The following is a 17105-nucleotide window of genomic DNA, read 5'->3' as shown; positions in this document are numbered from 1 at the left end:
TAATGTTCACTAAATATAACATGAGATTACTGTAAACACCACTCCAAGAGCTGCTGCGTTGCAGGCATCTAAACTGTCAGGAAAGCCTGCCAGCCAGAGACAAGGTTTCCAAATAAATTTACAGCCTCCACTAGCGGTGGCTAGACAAGTCAAAAATCAAATTATTTGGCATGGTTTCCCATTGAAATCAATGGCAATGAAGCTCACTTGGACTATATATGGAATGGCTTTTATAAATTGCACCTGTCCATAAGGACCCCCTTAAAGAAACACATACTACTTTAATGCTTCTCCTTAGAAACTTTGAATATCAAGCTAACTTAGATCAACACATTTTTTGTCTTTTGTTTGTGTGTGTGCTTTCAAAAACAATAACAGCAGCAAAACAAACAAACTGGCAGGAAGCTGGTTTTCCCATCAGTGCCCTTGTTAGAAACAGAATGTCTAGAGAATATGCTTGGAGAAAAACCATATTTTTAAACCACACTAGATATCTGATGCCAAATGTCTGATGAAAGTAGTATCTAGTAGTCATAGAAGGTGTCTTTGGGACCTGCCCAGTGACTGAGGAGCAAGCTGTGAATGTACAGCTATCCCTCAAGCTTCTGACTGGAGTGACCAGCAGTTCATTGATGACGAAATATTTTTACAGAAAATACCATGTATTTTCAGGTCACCTCTCCTCAGTACCCAAAAACAGACAGAACCCAATGAAATGAATGAAATTCAGAGATCTCCATCCATCAGGGCAACTAGAATTCTGGCCACTCTATTTCGTTGTTCAAATATTGCAAGAAAACTCCAATATCGTTTCTGCCCCCCACTTTCTCCACAAGAGCCTTTCCTTCTAGTAAACATTTCTCCACCAAAAAGAACCCCAGGAAATATCAGAAGTTCGACTGGGCTAAGGAGAGGGAAAAAAGAAATGTAGCAGCCAGAATGCATGTTGAATTTTAACTGTTGGTAAGTTCTTGGACCACCTGCCCAAGTGTATGCAAGCAGTTTGCAGAGAAAAATTCTTCCTTCAATTAAAAGTCCCTGTCTGGGTCCCAAACTTTTCTCCCTGGGCAAAAAGGATCAGAAACACCTCATTGAGTATTGAGCCACCATAACTGACTCATCAAAGGACATCTCTCCTTCCCCCCAAAAAAGCATGACTTGGAACAGCAAGGCATTCTAAGACAGAAAGACAACCCTCTCTGTGTTGGAAGAAAAGTAGCAGTGACTGTAATTAACAGAGCAGCAGTTGTGGAACTTCTAGGGTTGTATTTAAAGGCCCATGCAGGAACGGGGTGAGCAGTCGTGACTGCGGCTGTGTAGTAAAATAAGGATGGGAGCGGGAACTGGGGCAGGAGAAGTAAATAGGTATACTTACAGCCCGCGGAGCCGAAGCCAGATTTTCTCGATCTGTTCCGGTTGCAGGTATTTCAGAGAGTTGCTCTCAAATTCTTCAATCTCCTTGGTTGGGGACTCCATAGCTGCAGGTAGGTGACCACTGGCGGTGAAGCTGAGAGAGTTTGGGCTGTCCCCTCCCCGTCTCCTCGCCCAGCTCGCGATGCCCAGCCAGGCGCAGCACGCGTTTGCCGGGCACTTTCTCGGCGCGCTCCCGGTTCTGCGCCCCCAGACTCCGACTTAGAGCGGACTCCGATCGCGGGAAACCACGGCCCCAGGTGCGCCGCGGAGGCAGCTGCGGGAACCAGCCATGGTCCCGGGCTAATGCCCAGGGATACGCACAGGGATAGGGATAGAGATAGGGATTGGGATAGGGATAGGGCTCCTGCTCCAAGAGAAAGCACCTCGGGTCTATTCGTCTTCTCCCCCTACCCCCAAACAAAGCCACAGAAGCGATCAGCGCGCAGCTAAAGGGTTTGGAGATGAAAAGGAGGACTGGGTGGGGAGGAGAGAAAGTGAGGAGGAGGAGGAAGAAAGTGAGAAGGGAGAGAAAAGCGGCGGCTGAGCCAAGCGGGAGCCGGCGCGGGCGGTGGGGCCTGACCCGGACGCCGCGCACCCGGCTCCGCCCCGCGCCCAGCACCCGGCTCACTCCCTGGCCGCGCTGCCTTGGCGCCCCTCTGTTTTCTCTCACTTACCAGCAGCTCTGCTGACAAGCGAGAAAACTGACAAGTGAGAAAAGTCGTCTGTCAGCGCCCGGGCTGGCGTCTGGGCTGTCACCGCGGGCGCGGAGGGAGGGGCGCGCGGGCACCGCCGTCTGCTGGGCACACGCTCGGCTCCGACCCCGGCCAGGCACACTCGCCCCCGCAGGGCAGCCGCGGCCACCACCGACCTGCGGAGCTGCGTGGGCTTCCGGAACCCTCACCTCAACAAGAGCTCGGCTCCGCGCACAAGTAGGAGGGAAGGGAAATCCTTATCCTCCCAGGGCCAGGGCACGCAGCAGCCGCGAGGCTCCGCGGAGGTTCGGCCTGGAGGTCCCCACAGCCTCACTCTCGCACCCGCCACAGAACCGGGTCCATTTTGAAATATTAAAGCGACTGATGGGGACGAATGGAACCACACACCACACTCAAAAACTCTTGATGTTTTCTTGCTAAAGCGGCTCTCTCGCTCGCTCTCTCTCTCCCTCCCTCATTCCCTCCCTCCCTCCCTCTCCCCCCTTCCTCTCCCCCCCTCACCCCCACCTCTCTTGTGCGGAAGAAAAGGAGAACATATACCAACAGTGAGGAGGTAAGTTTCTTCAGATCAATGCCACATGCTACTCAAGAGGGTCCCTCCTGGGTGCTGGCTGGGCGGCTGTGGATGGTGACAAAGTTTCAGCTCCACAAAGCTGCAACTCACTGTCAGCGTTCCCGTAGTTCATGAACAATGTCAATAAGGTAGAATGCTCTGGAAGAACGGGACCAGGTATGAAGTTGGGAGTCAGGGAGGGAGGACAGATGAAGAGAGGAACCAAAGACTGGGGGAATCCATGCCCAAGATGATTGCAAGCGACATCACAGAAGGGTCCGTCAAACTTCCTTCTAGGTGAAGCCACTACCAGGGGCTATTTCAAACCTGGCTCTCAGGATTCCTGAGATTCAGGGTGGGGCATGCCCTATACAGTATTTTTCCTCAATGACAGGTAATACTTCTTTCCATCACACTCAGAATTATTTTTCTATCCATTAGATGATTACCTGCTTCCCAAAAGCATGATAAACTTAGAAGTGAGGACTAGTTTTTCTTCACTGCTCAAGTAAAGTTCCATTCAATTGACCTTAACAAAGGAATAAAATGGTCTCTAAATCATAAATGCTCACCCACTTCGTAATTGGCATTCATTTTCCAGAAATTAGAGGTGAGAGTGATGAGGATGCTTGGCTGGCCCCATGCATTCTAGCAGAGAAGGTAGTACCTCAAGGTAAGACAAAAGACTTGTTTCGTGAAAAACGACTTACCTACTCACCTGCCAGGTAAGTCTGAAGTCGCCCCATTAAAGTCAGCCCTTTAAGGTTTATGGAGGCGCATACATTTTCACTGAGTTAAGGTATCATTACTAGGCAATGGCAACATTAAGCAATATTTTAACATGGAGTTCATCTATCTGAATAAAACCAATTACCCTTCCAGTGTCACCCAGCAGAGAAACAGTGCCCTGGGGGAATAGAATGTCACAAGAGGAAATTTTTATAGTGACGTGTTTTGAGAATGGAAGACAGCAGCATGATCCCCAAATGGGGTATTTCCATTAGTGTGTGCACCTTGGGCAGCCTGCTGGCACAATGTGGAAGTATAATAATGATAATAACTGCAAACAAGTATCAGAAACTTTCCATAGCCCACGCATTGTTCTAAGTGTTCTACTCTCATTTAATACTCAAGACTACTCTATGAGGTAGATACTATTATTATCATCCCCATTTTACAGTAAGAAAACTGAAGCACCAGGAGGCTTCCTAGACCAACTAGAGAGAGAACTGAACTAGAAAAGACCAGAGTTTGAGTTACAGCTGATTACCTTATCCTATACAAATACATCCCCCTCACGGAGTCCCATTTTCCACATCTATAAAGTGATACATTTAGGCAAAAATATTTTTATGTTGTTTTTAATCTTTATGATTCATTGAGGTCATCTGGAGAGACTTGGAAAAAGAAATTGCTGAAAAGAGAGACAAATGATGCTGAATTCACATTTTAACTATGTCATAGTTTCTCTAAGTACTGGCCTAGGAAGAAAATATACAAAGGAATATTAAGCATGATACTTACCTTTCGCTCCATACCAAATCTATGACTTTTTCCTACTCTTAGTGGAATTTTGATTGTCAGAGAAAAGCAAATTTTGGAAGAAAAAGGAAAGAAATCAACTTTTGCTGCAATTAAGCAAATCAGAGAGAAAAGACCAAAAAAAATTTTTTTAAGTTTTTAAAGCTAGATTTTGTTTCATTTGAGAAAATTTCTTATAAAATTAATGTGTATTAGAAAGTCAGGAAAAATATAACTTTGCTTTATCTACAGCCATAATAGTCTTTTGAGCAGGAAGGAGCCCAAAAGACAACACAGTTTGGAGGTTTTCAAATTTTTAAAGCAACAGAGTATTTTATTTTAAATAATATAAGGAACTCAAATGCATAACTCAGCTTTAAAAAATAAAGGTAGAGTGGCTCCAGTTGAATGGGGAAGGGAAGTAGTTAGTTCTCAGGTACAGAGTCCACCTCTGCCTCCTCTTTACCCCAGCTCTTAGTGCCCAATGCTCCCACTTTACAGATGAGAAAATACCACAAAACAACTAAGGATTCCTTGCTCCTAAACCACATTAGAAAACAACTTTGTATTCTCTCTGCCAACAAAATATTACTATTTTTAGATGCACCACGTTACTACGTCACTCAGGTTGTGTTCTCTCTTCATCTATCACAGCCAAAGTATGCTTGATAGTTGCAGCAACACCACAAGCCACAGTTTCTACTGGCATTCTGCTCAGAGGCAAGCAAAAAGAAACAGATGCAAATAGACCTGGAAACAAAAGGTCTAAGAAAACACAAAGCCACTCACAACTTGGCTTTACAGGTTAATTTCCTTTGTTTCTTCCTAACCCAGATTTTTCAGTAAAACTGTTTAGGAAACATTACATGGTCAAACATCACTAAATGCATATAGACATGCATGCATACATACATATATATGCACAGGCACATATACATGCATGTATGCATGCATACATACATATAACCAACAATTTAAAGTACTCCTACAAATTCACACAGAGTAACTAAGTCTATGGGCTAGCCAAACTCTGCACTGTCAGAATTAGGTATCATAAAAGATTAGGAAGAAAGTGAGCTAGCTTTCCCAGAGTTCAAGGGGAAGCTAGATGTTAATCTGATAAAGGAATAGGAATCAGGCTTTGAAGGCATGAGAATGACCCCTCTGGTCTCTTTCATTGCTAAGATTTCATGGTTCATTTATAATCACAATACCACATCTACCACCCTACCAGTTTTTGAGAACTATCATGTGCCAAGCACCATGGCAGGCACATCACAGGTTGGTCCATTTCATCCCCAACAAAATACTTTAGCATAGTTTAATTATGCTCATTTACAAGTAAAGACAGAAAGGGCTCCCAATGGTCAGATAACTTCTGCAAAGACGTACAGCTAATACATGGCACAGCAGGTTCCAAACCCAGACCAAAAGGCAAAGCTCATGTTCTTTTGCCTTTGCCATACCACCTCCCTGCAGACACACAAAAACTCTAGTAAAGAGGTACATAATAGAGAAGGTACGGAAAGGAGCAGGAGCATGGATGAGGGGGTCACTCATGCTGTGGGGAAATTAGGAAGGCTTCATAGTGAAGGTAGATCTGGATCTTGAAAGTAGGTGGAGTAGAAATTGTTTGCATGAAAGGTGGGTGGAGGCAGGTGATTCCAGAGAGAGGCCACTGCATGAAAAGAGGCACAGAAACATGATAAGGGGTAGGGTGTCCTGCAATCCACAAACAGTTTTGTGTGGTGTGTCTGTGAATGTGACTAGGAACAGAAAGAGAAAATGCTGGAAGGATCAGCCATTCTCTTGTTGTCATGGAAGAAGCTTGGACTCTCTCCTATAGATGTCAGGGAGCCATGGGCACATCTAAACAGAGGCATGGCCACATGTGGAGGGTACCTGCTGCCCTGAATATGCCAAGGGCATTGTGCACAGAGGTCAGCTCTCCAGGAACCTGCCATAGGAGCATGCAACAACTATGGTGCAAATGATAACCAGGGCTGCAGAAGAGAAATCCAGTGACCAACTGCAAACAAGCTCCTCCACTTACAAACAAGGAAGAGTAGAAAAAGGAAAATAGGCAAAATCAGAAAGAGCAAAGCTTTTTTTCTTCCAGCTATGAGATGATGACTACTTGCTTTGACCTCCATGAAGCCAGCCTGTGCCCTTGATCCATTTTTCACGACTTGGCAGTGGCATCATGAAGAGAGTCTGTTGAGGGGGAAATTCTGGAGACACATTTAGGACATCAGAAGTAGCACCGCCAGGCACAGCAGCCCCTCCTCCCCGCCCACACCAGATGTGAGGCGGCCCCCATAATGTTCTGTCAACAGAGGCTGTTCTCTCTCACTGGCTTCCTTTGTGGGGAAAGGGGCCTTTTTGGCGACACTGTTACCCTGCTTCTCCCTCTGATGTCTTTTCTGTTTGATTTGATAATTTGGGCCAGACTCTGTCTCAGGAACCACCTTCCCTAGAAAAAAGAGGTGAAAGAAAAGGGAGAGAACTGGCTAAGCCCAGAGGTACCCCCACTCTAGCCCCCCTCTGAAATGGGGCTCTGAACAGCCAGAATCTCAACTACATTACCAAGTAGTGGCCCAGAGAAGTGAGAAGACAAAGAGATAGAAGAGATAGGGCAGCTCAGGGGCAACCTGATGTAGCCTGCATGTGACCCACAGTTTCTGCGCCTCTCTCTGCCAGGATCTTTCAGTTGCTCCCACAGGAGAAGCTCATGTAATCCTTCCGATAGAAGTGGCACAGGCAAAGGAAAGGACTTGGAGTGGTACTGCCTCACCACACCACCTAGGACAAGACCCTTCTCTTGTTTGGCCATGATTGGGTTGGGCTCAGGGACGTCTGGATCCCTTTCCAATGCTCACATACCCTAATGTTCCATCAACAGAGGCATGGTTAGTCTGGCCTGGGCTAACCAAGCTTTTCACGGACCCAAAAAAGCTTCAGGAAAACCTGAGTCTGCCCCCCCAGGCCACATTTGACTATAATAGACATAACCTAGATTGTCCAACCAGAACCATGGACCCCATACCTCTGGATAGAGTGATTGGTCCAGGGGGTGGCATGTGACTGAAACAGATCTGGTCCTTATGGAAGATTTGTTGTGGCCACTAGGAAAGAGATGGTTTCTCTTTTCTTTGAGAAACAAGCCATATGGCTTGAAGTTCTTAGACATGGGGTTATCTTTTCACCATGGGGAGAGAATATACCAGAAAAATGACATCAGGGCTGGGTGCAGTGGCTCATGCCTGTAATCCCAGCACTCTGAGAGGCCGAGGTGGCCAGATCACCTGAGGTCAGGAGTTCCAGACCAGCCTGGCCAAGATGGCAAAACCCCATCTCTACGAAAAAAATACAAAAATTAGCTGGGCAAGGTGGCACACGCCTGTAATCCCAGCTGCTCAGAAGGCCGAGGCACAAGAATCACTTGAACCTGGGAGGCGGAAGTTGCAGTGAGCTGAGATCACACCACTGCACTCCAGCCTGGGCGACAGAGCGAGACTCCATCTCAAAAAGAGAAAAAAAGGAAAAAAGAAAAAAAAAATGACATCAACACAGAAAAAGCTGAGAGAAGAACTAGAGAGACAAAGGAAAAACAATGTGAAAGGATCCATTGAGCCCCTTGATCCTGCTATGCCTGAAGCCAGAATGCCCATTGACTTTTAGGTTATATGAACAAAATAAATGTACCCCACCCATTTTTTTTTTCTTTACTTAAACTAGTTTGATTCAGAGTTATGTTACTGACAACTAAAAGAATGCCAACTAATAATACAATTATTCCTTACAGGAATGTTGTAAGGAGAAAAAAAAAACAGGGCCGGGCACAGTGGCTCACGCCTGTAATCCCAGCGCTTTTGGAGGCCGAGGCAGGCAGATTGCCTGAGGTCAAGAGTTCAAGGCAAGCCTGGCTAACATGGTGGTGTAACCCAATCTCTACTAAAAATACAAAAAGTAGCCAGGCGTGGTGGCACATTCCTGTAGTCCCAGCTACTCAGGAGGCTGAGGCAGGAGAATCACTTGAACCTGGAAGGCAGAAGTTGCAGTGAGCCGAGATCATGCCACTGCACTCCAGCCTGGGCAACAGAACAAGATTCTATCTTAAAAAACAAACAAACAAACAAAAAAATCATGTATGGCCAGTGCCTTGTACATTGGAGGTTCTCATAAAATAGTAGTTCCTCCTCTATCTCATCCATCTGGCAGGACACAAAGGGACGGAAACTGGAACACTTATAAAGGGATCTGGGGTGGGCAGAGCACCCAAGGTAAATAGAAAAAGCCTGTATTATCTTGATAAATAGATATACCAATAATTTTCTTTCAGTTACATTTTGATAGTGACCTATCAAATCATTGCTATATTACATACATTAACCCCTCAGAACAAACCTGAAGTGAATGAAACACTTTATTTTTTTTAATTTATTTTATTTATTTTTTTTTGAGACAGAGTTTCACTCTTGTTGCCCAGGCTGGAGTGCAGTGGTGTGATCTCGGCTCACTGCAACCTCTCCCTCCTGGGTTCAAGCAATTCTCTGCCTCAGCCTCCTGAGTAGCTGGGATTACAGGCACCCACCACCACACCTGGCTAATTTTTGTATTTTTAGTAGAGACGGGGTTTCACCATCTTGGCCAGGCTGGTCTTTAACTCCTGACTTCAGGATCCACCTGCCTTGGCCTCCCAAAATGCTGGGATTACAGGCACAGTTTATTATTATTATTACCTCCAGTTTAGAAATGAGGTGGTGAAGGTCTGCCAGCTTCCCTCAGGCTGGTCTGCTCTCCTCCAGCTAGTGGCAGGGCAGCAAGACAGTGCAGGCCTCCTGACTTCTGGCTCCATGGCCATTCTGCCTCTCAGAATACACTGCCAACCCAGCATAATTAACTTGGCGTACTAACGAAAATGAAATTTTTGTTCACGTAAAACTGCTGATGCTACAAAAGTCAGCCAAATTCTAACCCAAAGGTACATAAATCAGCGGGTCGTTCTTCCTATCACTGTGAAGCAAATTTGAATATGGAAAAACCTCAGAGCTGAAAGGGATCTTTATCCAAGCTCCTAATTCTTCAGATAAGGAATGAGCAGCTCAATCACATGAAGTCACCACACAAGTTGGCAGCAGAGCTTGGACCAGAAGCGATGTCCCTGAACTCCCAGCCCAGTGCTCCACTGTCTCTCAACTTTCTTCTGTGGGATCAAGAATGGCTCCCACTTCCAACTGAGGACTGGTCCAATGGTTTGCTCAGTTAAGAAAAGATGCCCACTAAAAAGCATAGGCTGTTGGTAAATGCTTCTTGAAGAAAGGGGGTCTCTTGGGGAATTGGTAGAAGTAGAGAAGAAAGGCTCCAGGAAAGTGGAAAGGTCCACAGCAGCCTAGATAATAACAAAGAACCTGATGTGATGGGTGTAAGAGGGTCAAGAAAGGGACACTGGGTAATGGCTGTATATGCAGACTGAAGGGGCCTGGACTACCGCATTAAAGCTTAGGCTTGGCCAGGCGTGGTAGCTCACACCTATAATCCCGGCACTTTGGGAGGCCAAGGCAGGAGGATCTCATGAGGGTAGGAGTTGGAGAACAGCCTGGGCAACACGGGAAGACCCTGTCTCAACAAAAAATTTTTAAAAATTAGCCGGGTGTGGTGGTGCACACCTGTGGCGTTGGCCACTAGGGAGGCTAAGGTGGGAGGATTGCTTGAGCCCAGGGGTCAAGGCTGCAATGAGCCATGATCGCAGGATTACACTCCAGCGTGGGCAACAGAGCAAGACTCATTCTCTCAAAAAAAAAAAAAAAATGCTAAGGCTTAATACTCTTGCCAATAGGGAAGCAGGTGTGTAGGAGATGCAAAGTGGAAGTTTGATTTGCAAAGAAGGATTTAAAAACAGGATTTTCGAAGGTTGTTTTTGAAAAGCCACCAAAGGTGAAGATTTACAGATTCTTTTCTCTGTATCTGGAGGGAAATGATCTCACAAAACAAATAAATGCTGGAAACTTTTAAATTCATTCATTCATTCAACAAACATTGGCTGAGTGCCTACTATGTGCTGCACACTCTGTGATACTAGGTATGCAATGGTCAATTAAAATACTCCAGTTTTGCACCATGGATCTTTAATCTAACTGGGAAAACAGATACTAAACAGATTATAAAACAACAGATACATCACTGTAAAGGTAAAGGGTGCTGAAAAGAAAAACAGGGTGCAGTGCAGAGAACAAAAGGGATATGATTTATTTATAAATAGGGTGGCATTTCAGCTATATTGCTGTGTAACAAACTATCCTCAAAATTCAGTGGCTTTCTAAAACAACCAATTTTTCTCTCTCATGATCCTGTGGGTTCGCCAGGTAGTTCTTCTGTTGGTCTTGTTTGGGGTCTGCCATGCAGCTGTAGCCAGATGGCAACCCGGGCTAGAATATCCAATATGGTTTCACTCACATGTCTGGTGCTTTGGCAGGGACAGCTGGAAGGCTGGGACCTCTCTCTTTCTCCACATGGTTTCTCCTCGTGGTCTCACCATGTAGCTAGATTAGGCTCCTGTACATGGCAGCTAGATTGCAAATGCAAGTGTGCCAAGAGTGGGGAGGCAGAAGTGGCCAGTCATCTTATGGGCTAGGCCTAGGACTGGCACGACATCACTTCTGCTGCACTGGGTTGGTTAAAGCAATCACAGAGCTAGCCCTGATTCAACAGAAGAAATAAACCCCACCTCTTGATGCAGGGTGTGGGGAGGGAGTGACACAGATATTTGCAGCCATCTTTAATACACCCAAGTGGTCACAGATGGCCTCCACGAGCAGGTGACATTTGATCTAAGACCTGAAGGAAAAGGAGACAGCCAGGTAACAGGCAAGAGTAGGAGGAAAATATTTCTGACAAGAGGGAACAACATGTGCAAAGATTATTAAGCAAGGAGAAGCTTGAGGAGTTGAAGGGCTTATAAGGAGCTAAGTTGTGGCAGGAGCAATGTGGAAAGGGGAGAGTGGCCTGTGATGAGGTCAGGAGGCAGGCGGGTGGGGACAAGGGGAGAATATTGGGGACAGATTTAGGGACCCATTCAACTGTAGTCTTCTAGAGGGCAGAGATCACAAAAGTCTTGTTCACCACTGTCCCCTGTCCCCCTGACCTTCCCTCCAACCCCCTATGCCTAACATACCAATTGACCAATGACCAACTGGGCTTCTCAGACAAGTACTGTGAAATTTATTTCATTTATGGCACAAGGTTAGCGATTCCTAGCACATACATTATACTCAAAGAACAAACCTCAGACATGGACACAAACTTGAGTGTTCTACTAGGCCTGAAGATGTGGAGCTACTCAGGGAAAGGCAAAAAGCACTGACCAGTTACCTTTCAGTGCATAAAGGGTTAATTTTCAATTATCTGATTAGCTGCACCTTTCAGTTATCTGGCAGAGAATTACTGTTCCTTGAACCCTCCAGAGAAGTGAAATGTTACTTTTCATGTGACTCAGCACACAAGGGGAATGAGGGATATTAACTACTCCTGACAGTGTTTTCAAAATTGTCCTTGGGGACATCTAAATGGTCCATGCTAGTCCCTGTGATTCTCAGAAGTGAAAGGATTTTAATACTCAGGAGAATAAAAGAATATAAAAGAATAACATATCTGTGAATGCCTTCCACCCACAGGCTTTTGACAGATTCATGCTAATATAAAAGACCCTGAAGGCACTGTGACTTGGCCCATAATCCTTCACTCATAGACTGACAGACCCATCAGAAGTTGACATGTGCATATATTTCTACTCCTGAGATATAAACTGGCTTCTTTGAGCAGGAGTGGGACTTGATTTATGGAGAGGCATGGAAACTTATGGACACAATTTAAAAGTAATTAACATGGAAAGCCAATCTTAGCAAAAGACTCTCAAACTGCTTATGTGCTGCCAGTACCACCATGGAAACAGGTGGACTCTCACACGTAGAGCTATGTGGCTTCCCTGCTGCCTTAGCTAAATGTAAATGAAGAAATGAAAATTATTCTCCTCAATGGGATTTAGGAAGCACTTGGGAATTTTAACGAAAGCATTGAAAGGAAAGAGTGCTGAGTCCTTGAAAATAGCTCCCATCAAGTCAATTAAGACCCTGTTAGAAACCATTCTGCCTTCACTATGGGCAGAGCCAACAGAGCCTTCTGAATCAATGAGTCTCTTTTTAAGAAATATTTCATTTAATACTTTCCCTCCCCCACCTAGGCATAAAGAGCATTTGTGAAAATCAGTCCCATTCTCACCCATTCATATAACATAGCAGAAGTACCCACTGCATCCTGCCCTGAAATCAGACTTATTTGCCATGGAGTTTCCTACTGATAATTGGATATTTCCTATACTCCTATTCTACACAGAATTCAACCTATCAGAATCTAATCATTCCGCCAGATCAATGCTCAGCAATTCCTAAGGATGCTGCTATTACCTGGGACTTTTGACCACTTTTTCTCTTCATTTATTGCCAGATTCATCACCTCAAACAATGTGCTGGAATTAGTTGGCAAGAGAGGAAATTTTAATGCATGACCTTTTCAAAACCCCTCTGCCTTCCATAGTGAAATCTAACTTGGTTAAGGATTTATTGATAGAGGGCTGGTCATTGACTGCTGGTGACCTCAAGTGATTTATTTAATAACCATGGCTTTTAGAAGCAACATTCACATCAAAATGAAAATGTGTTTATGTTAAAATATTGGCAGGAAAACTTACATCATTCAATTTTATTATAAATTTGAATAGCATTTCAGTGATAGCCTACCTTCCACCATTACTGTCTCGCAGTGGAAACCACTACTAATAAATGCATCATCATAAATCACTTAAAACATGAAGAAAAAAAGGAAGAAAAAAAGCTCCTAAAAAAAGCTGCAGAACATTTCAAGGCATAAAGACTTCTGAAAATGTAGTGATTGGACTTTTTTTAATACCAGTTAAGCAGGTGTTTAAATTTAAGAGTTTATCAGAGTTTGCTCTTCAAAAGTACATTTGAAGGCATGATTCTGGGCACCTTGGTAACAGCCTCACACCACATCCTTTTGTGCTGCCTGAAATACAGATCTGCTGGCTGAGCCCACCTCGCTTGGCAACCGCAAGTATCTGGGGCCGGGCTTTTCTAATCTGCCTAGTCCGCCAAGGCGGCTGGAGCCCTGCAGCGGCGAGGAGGCCCCATTTGGCCCAGCTGCTGCTAAGCACGGCGCCAAATCAATATCCCATCAGACGGCGCTTTGCCGGCAACGATTGCAATTGATGGCGCTCCCAAGGCTGTGTGACGTCGCTGGGTGTTTGCAATGGAGAGGAAAATCCCTCTGTGCACCAGCGGTTCTGACCTCACTCCAGTGAGCCACTCGCCTGTCTTTAATCACCCGTGAAATGGTGCAGGAAAGAAGCAGTGCGGAGGAGAGGCCGCAAGGAAATAACCTACGGGGATGACCAGATGTGACTCATGCTGTTCACCTTTGAAGGGAAGGAACATTTTGGAGCAGGATGGCACTCTAACTTGCCTCCAAGGGACACAAGAGAGAATACGCTTCTTGCTCTCAGCAGGCAAGGATTGTGCAATGCAGCTGAAAGAAAACAGCCAACATCAATAATGCACTGGGACCCATGGCTGACATATTTTTCAGCTATCTGAGTAATTGAACAGTTGCCAAAATATAGCTCTCAAAGGCCATGTGTGGACAGAGCCATCACTGATACTGAAAGGGCAGGTTTAACCCTGGATGGTATCCAGAGGGCATATCCCAAAGTCTCTTCTTTCCCCAAACATAAATACTGCTACCAACACATGCAGTAGTAGTAATAGAAGTATAGTACTATTTATTTTTGGTACGTTGTATGTACTGTTTTTTTTTTTACAAGCATGATATCCTAGAAAATCCTCACATAGAAGCTTTAAGTAACTCAATCAAGGTCATATAGTAGGTAGTAGAGCTGGATTTGAACTAAAGCCTGTCATTGACCTACAGAACCCTGGGGCCTCTCAGAAGTAGGTATTTTGGTGTGAGTTGAGAGGCTAGCTCTGTGTCTGATCAACAAACAGCCCTCTGAGTCAAAGCCCTCTGACAATGGTACTATGACTGCAATTACCAACCACGTCAAGCTATCTTTAAGCAGCTTTAAAGATTTGAGAATGAGGAGACAAAGCAGAGAGGAAACCACTAGTCGAAGGCTACAAGTGCAGACACTGGCAATGCTGAAATAAAAAGTAACCTGCAGTTCTCGTGATAGGAACTGCTTCAATCATTCATTTGAGGGTCTGCACAGCCATGCTATAATGGTTCCCAAGACCTCAGGGAGTGCATACTGCACAGCTTTCACAGGGAGGCAATGCTGTGGAAACGAGTTTCCAATGACAAAAGAAAATGTCCAAGCATGCTGAGCAATGTGTGGAATCTTGGAAGCAGAGTCAGGGACCCCAGATAAGAAACCTACAAATCACATATCTGGGAAACTCTCTATCACCATAATCCATTTTCTTGTTTTTGCCTCAACAGCATTTTTCCTTCTCTCCACAAGGAGTCAAGAGACCACGTAAAAATGTTTCTTGCCTGCTTCACTAAGGCAGGACAAAAATAGTTTCTTGGTACCATTTTCTTGTCTTTTAAACTTATCCTATTCCTTTTATCTAGTTTTTATTTCTTGCATCTAGCAAGAGATGCAAGAAATCAAAAGAAAATGTTTTCTTGATACAATGCATGGAAATGAAGACAAGGGAGCTTGGATTAAATACCACACAGCTGAAAATAATGCATGGCGCTAAGTGAGCCAGCAGCCTTATTGTTCATAACATAAATAAAAATAATAGTAAAATAACAACACTCCTACATTTATCTCCCTTCTTTTCACAGGCTTCCCGAATCAGAGCACAGAATTATGCTGAGTGCCTAAACGGCTCTGCCCTCCATGATCTGTGCTCACCCTAGATTAATGAGGCATTCCTAACACCTGTGCTTACATTTCTTATGCTGCCTTCCCAGCCATCTCAGGGGTGGTTTTATCTACATGGGAGCAAGCCTCTAAATTCCAGCAGTACCAGGGACTTAAAAGGCAATGACCTTGACATGCACGGGCTTTCTTCTCACCACCCAGGAAGCAGGGGGCTCAGCACCAATATCAGCCAAAAACCATCTTCCACTCTGGAATTAATCATTATTTCAGAGTTTCCACTTCAAATCGTTGCTTTAGGAAAACCCAGATAGCAGACCAATAATGGAGTTTGGGAAAGGAAACTCCATGGTTTGGATCAAGGATGGATCAAGGATGCCCTTGGATGGATGTATCAAGGACACCCTTTAAGAATCTGATAAAAGTTACAAACTTTGTCTCTACCTATTTGAACAAAATAGGTTATACTATGATTTGCATATATTTTTAGGAGGCTCTTGGACCCTCCTGGAGACCATCCAAAAGCTGCCTTCTCCAAAAATCCTGTTGCAGTTCAATGACGTGCAAGCCAGCACATATGTGTGCATGTGGTGTGTGTGTTAACCTAGTTTGCTCTTTTTAGCATTACAAGAAAATGGCATAAACTAAAAGGGGGAGATAACTAACAGAGATATATTCAAGTTCTTCAGAAAGGGAGCTATTTAATGAGCACCAAACATATGCTTTGTTTTCTACCAGGCATGTTATATGTGTTCTTGCATTACATCCTCTTTACAACTGCATAACAGCAAGGACTGTGCCTTTCATATTCACCTATCTCCAATGCCTTTCATGGCAATAGCGCTTATTGAATATTCCTTGAATGAATTAATTATTAGTATTTTGTAGATGAGGAAACTGAGCCTCTGGAAGGTTAAGTAACTTATACAAATCAGACAGGGAATAAATGGGAGAGATGGAATTTGAACTCAAGTCTTTCTGTGCAACTTTCCCCTGTGCTTCAATGAACTTTAGATGTAATCTTCTCTGAGACTAAATAAAAGACATGAACATAATAGATAACCAAATAACGTGCTATACTGGTGACCAGAGCTGTGGGAAAAAATGCAAAGTAAGGTCAGGGACTTGGAGTATATGGAGCAGGAAGGACACGTTGCAATATTGATCAGGGTGGTTAGAGTTGGCCTCATCAAGAAGGTGAGATGGGAGCAAAGCCTCGAAGGAGGTGAGCAAGTGAGCAGAAGAGTAAGTCAGGAAGGGGCAACACCTGGACCATTAGAGGCTGGCATAGGAACCAGCCTCAAATGCAGAAGTATGGCTGGTGGCTCAAGAAGCAAGGTGGCTAATGTAGCTGGAGTTGGAAGAGCCAGTGGAGAGTAATAAGAAATGAGGCTGGAGAGAAAATGGAGGCTAAACAAAAACCATTACCTCTCCAGTCATTGCAAAGGCATGGGCTTTTACTCACAGTGAAATGAGGACTCATTGCAAGACTTGGAGCAGAGCAGGTACATGATGTGACTTCCGTTTATAAAAACCACTGTGGCTGCTGGGTTGAGAATAGACCATGATAGGGGCAAGGGCAGGAAGGTAAAGTCCAGGTAAGAGGCTACATCTAGTTCCCAGGCAAAAGATGGTGGTGGCTCAGTCAGGGGGAAGCCATGGAAACAGAGAGAAGTATATTCTGGATACGTGAGAGAAGAGTGGACTTATGGATGACTCCAAGGTTTTTGGCCCAAGGAACAAAACCAACATATGTTCAGGCTCATCCCTATGTTCTAAGAGGGCAGAAGCCTGAGGGCTGATTCCCAAGGCTCCAAGGCCAACCTGAGAGAAAGAATAAGATGTTTTGCCATTTCCAAAGATGTTTCCTTTTGTTCATTAGAGAGAGAGAGATATACTTACTCTGTGTAGCCTGTTAGAAAAAGAGGAAGGAAAGAGTTCCTTAAAGAGCATGTTTTTCACAGGATTTGAGTTTTGTGAGTAA

At 44.6% G+C, this 17105-nt stretch overlaps 1 protein-coding gene across 16 annotated transcripts in view; it reads right to left on the bottom strand.

Annotated features, from left to right (window-relative positions):
* PDE1C (phosphodiesterase 1C) overlaps nucleotides 1-17105 on the bottom strand; it is a 573061-nt gene that overhangs the window by 340997 nt on the left and 214959 nt on the right. The window contains exons 1-2 of one of the 16 annotated variants that reach the window (XM_063667409.1): nucleotides 2667-2784; nucleotides 1376-1478 (exon numbers count right to left, since the gene is read on the bottom strand). The exons of 12 other annotated variants lie outside the window; for them this stretch is intronic. In XM_063667409.1, coding sequence (XP_063523479.1) covers nucleotides 1376-1476 — 101 coding nt within the window. In that variant the 5' untranslated portion in view covers nucleotides 1477-1478; nucleotides 2667-2784. 3 more of the 16 variants (XM_054494179.2, XM_063667408.1, XM_063667411.1) reach the window with 3 other exon arrangements.

This window comes from Pongo pygmaeus, chromosome 6 (genome assembly GCF_028885625.2).
Source record: "Pongo pygmaeus isolate AG05252 chromosome 6, NHGRI_mPonPyg2-v2.0_pri, whole genome shotgun sequence".
NCBI classification, from domain to species: domain Eukaryota; kingdom Metazoa; phylum Chordata; class Mammalia; order Primates; family Hominidae; genus Pongo; species Pongo pygmaeus.
Note: the sequence above shows the minus strand (reverse complement) of the source record. Positions and strands in the feature narration are given on the sequence as shown.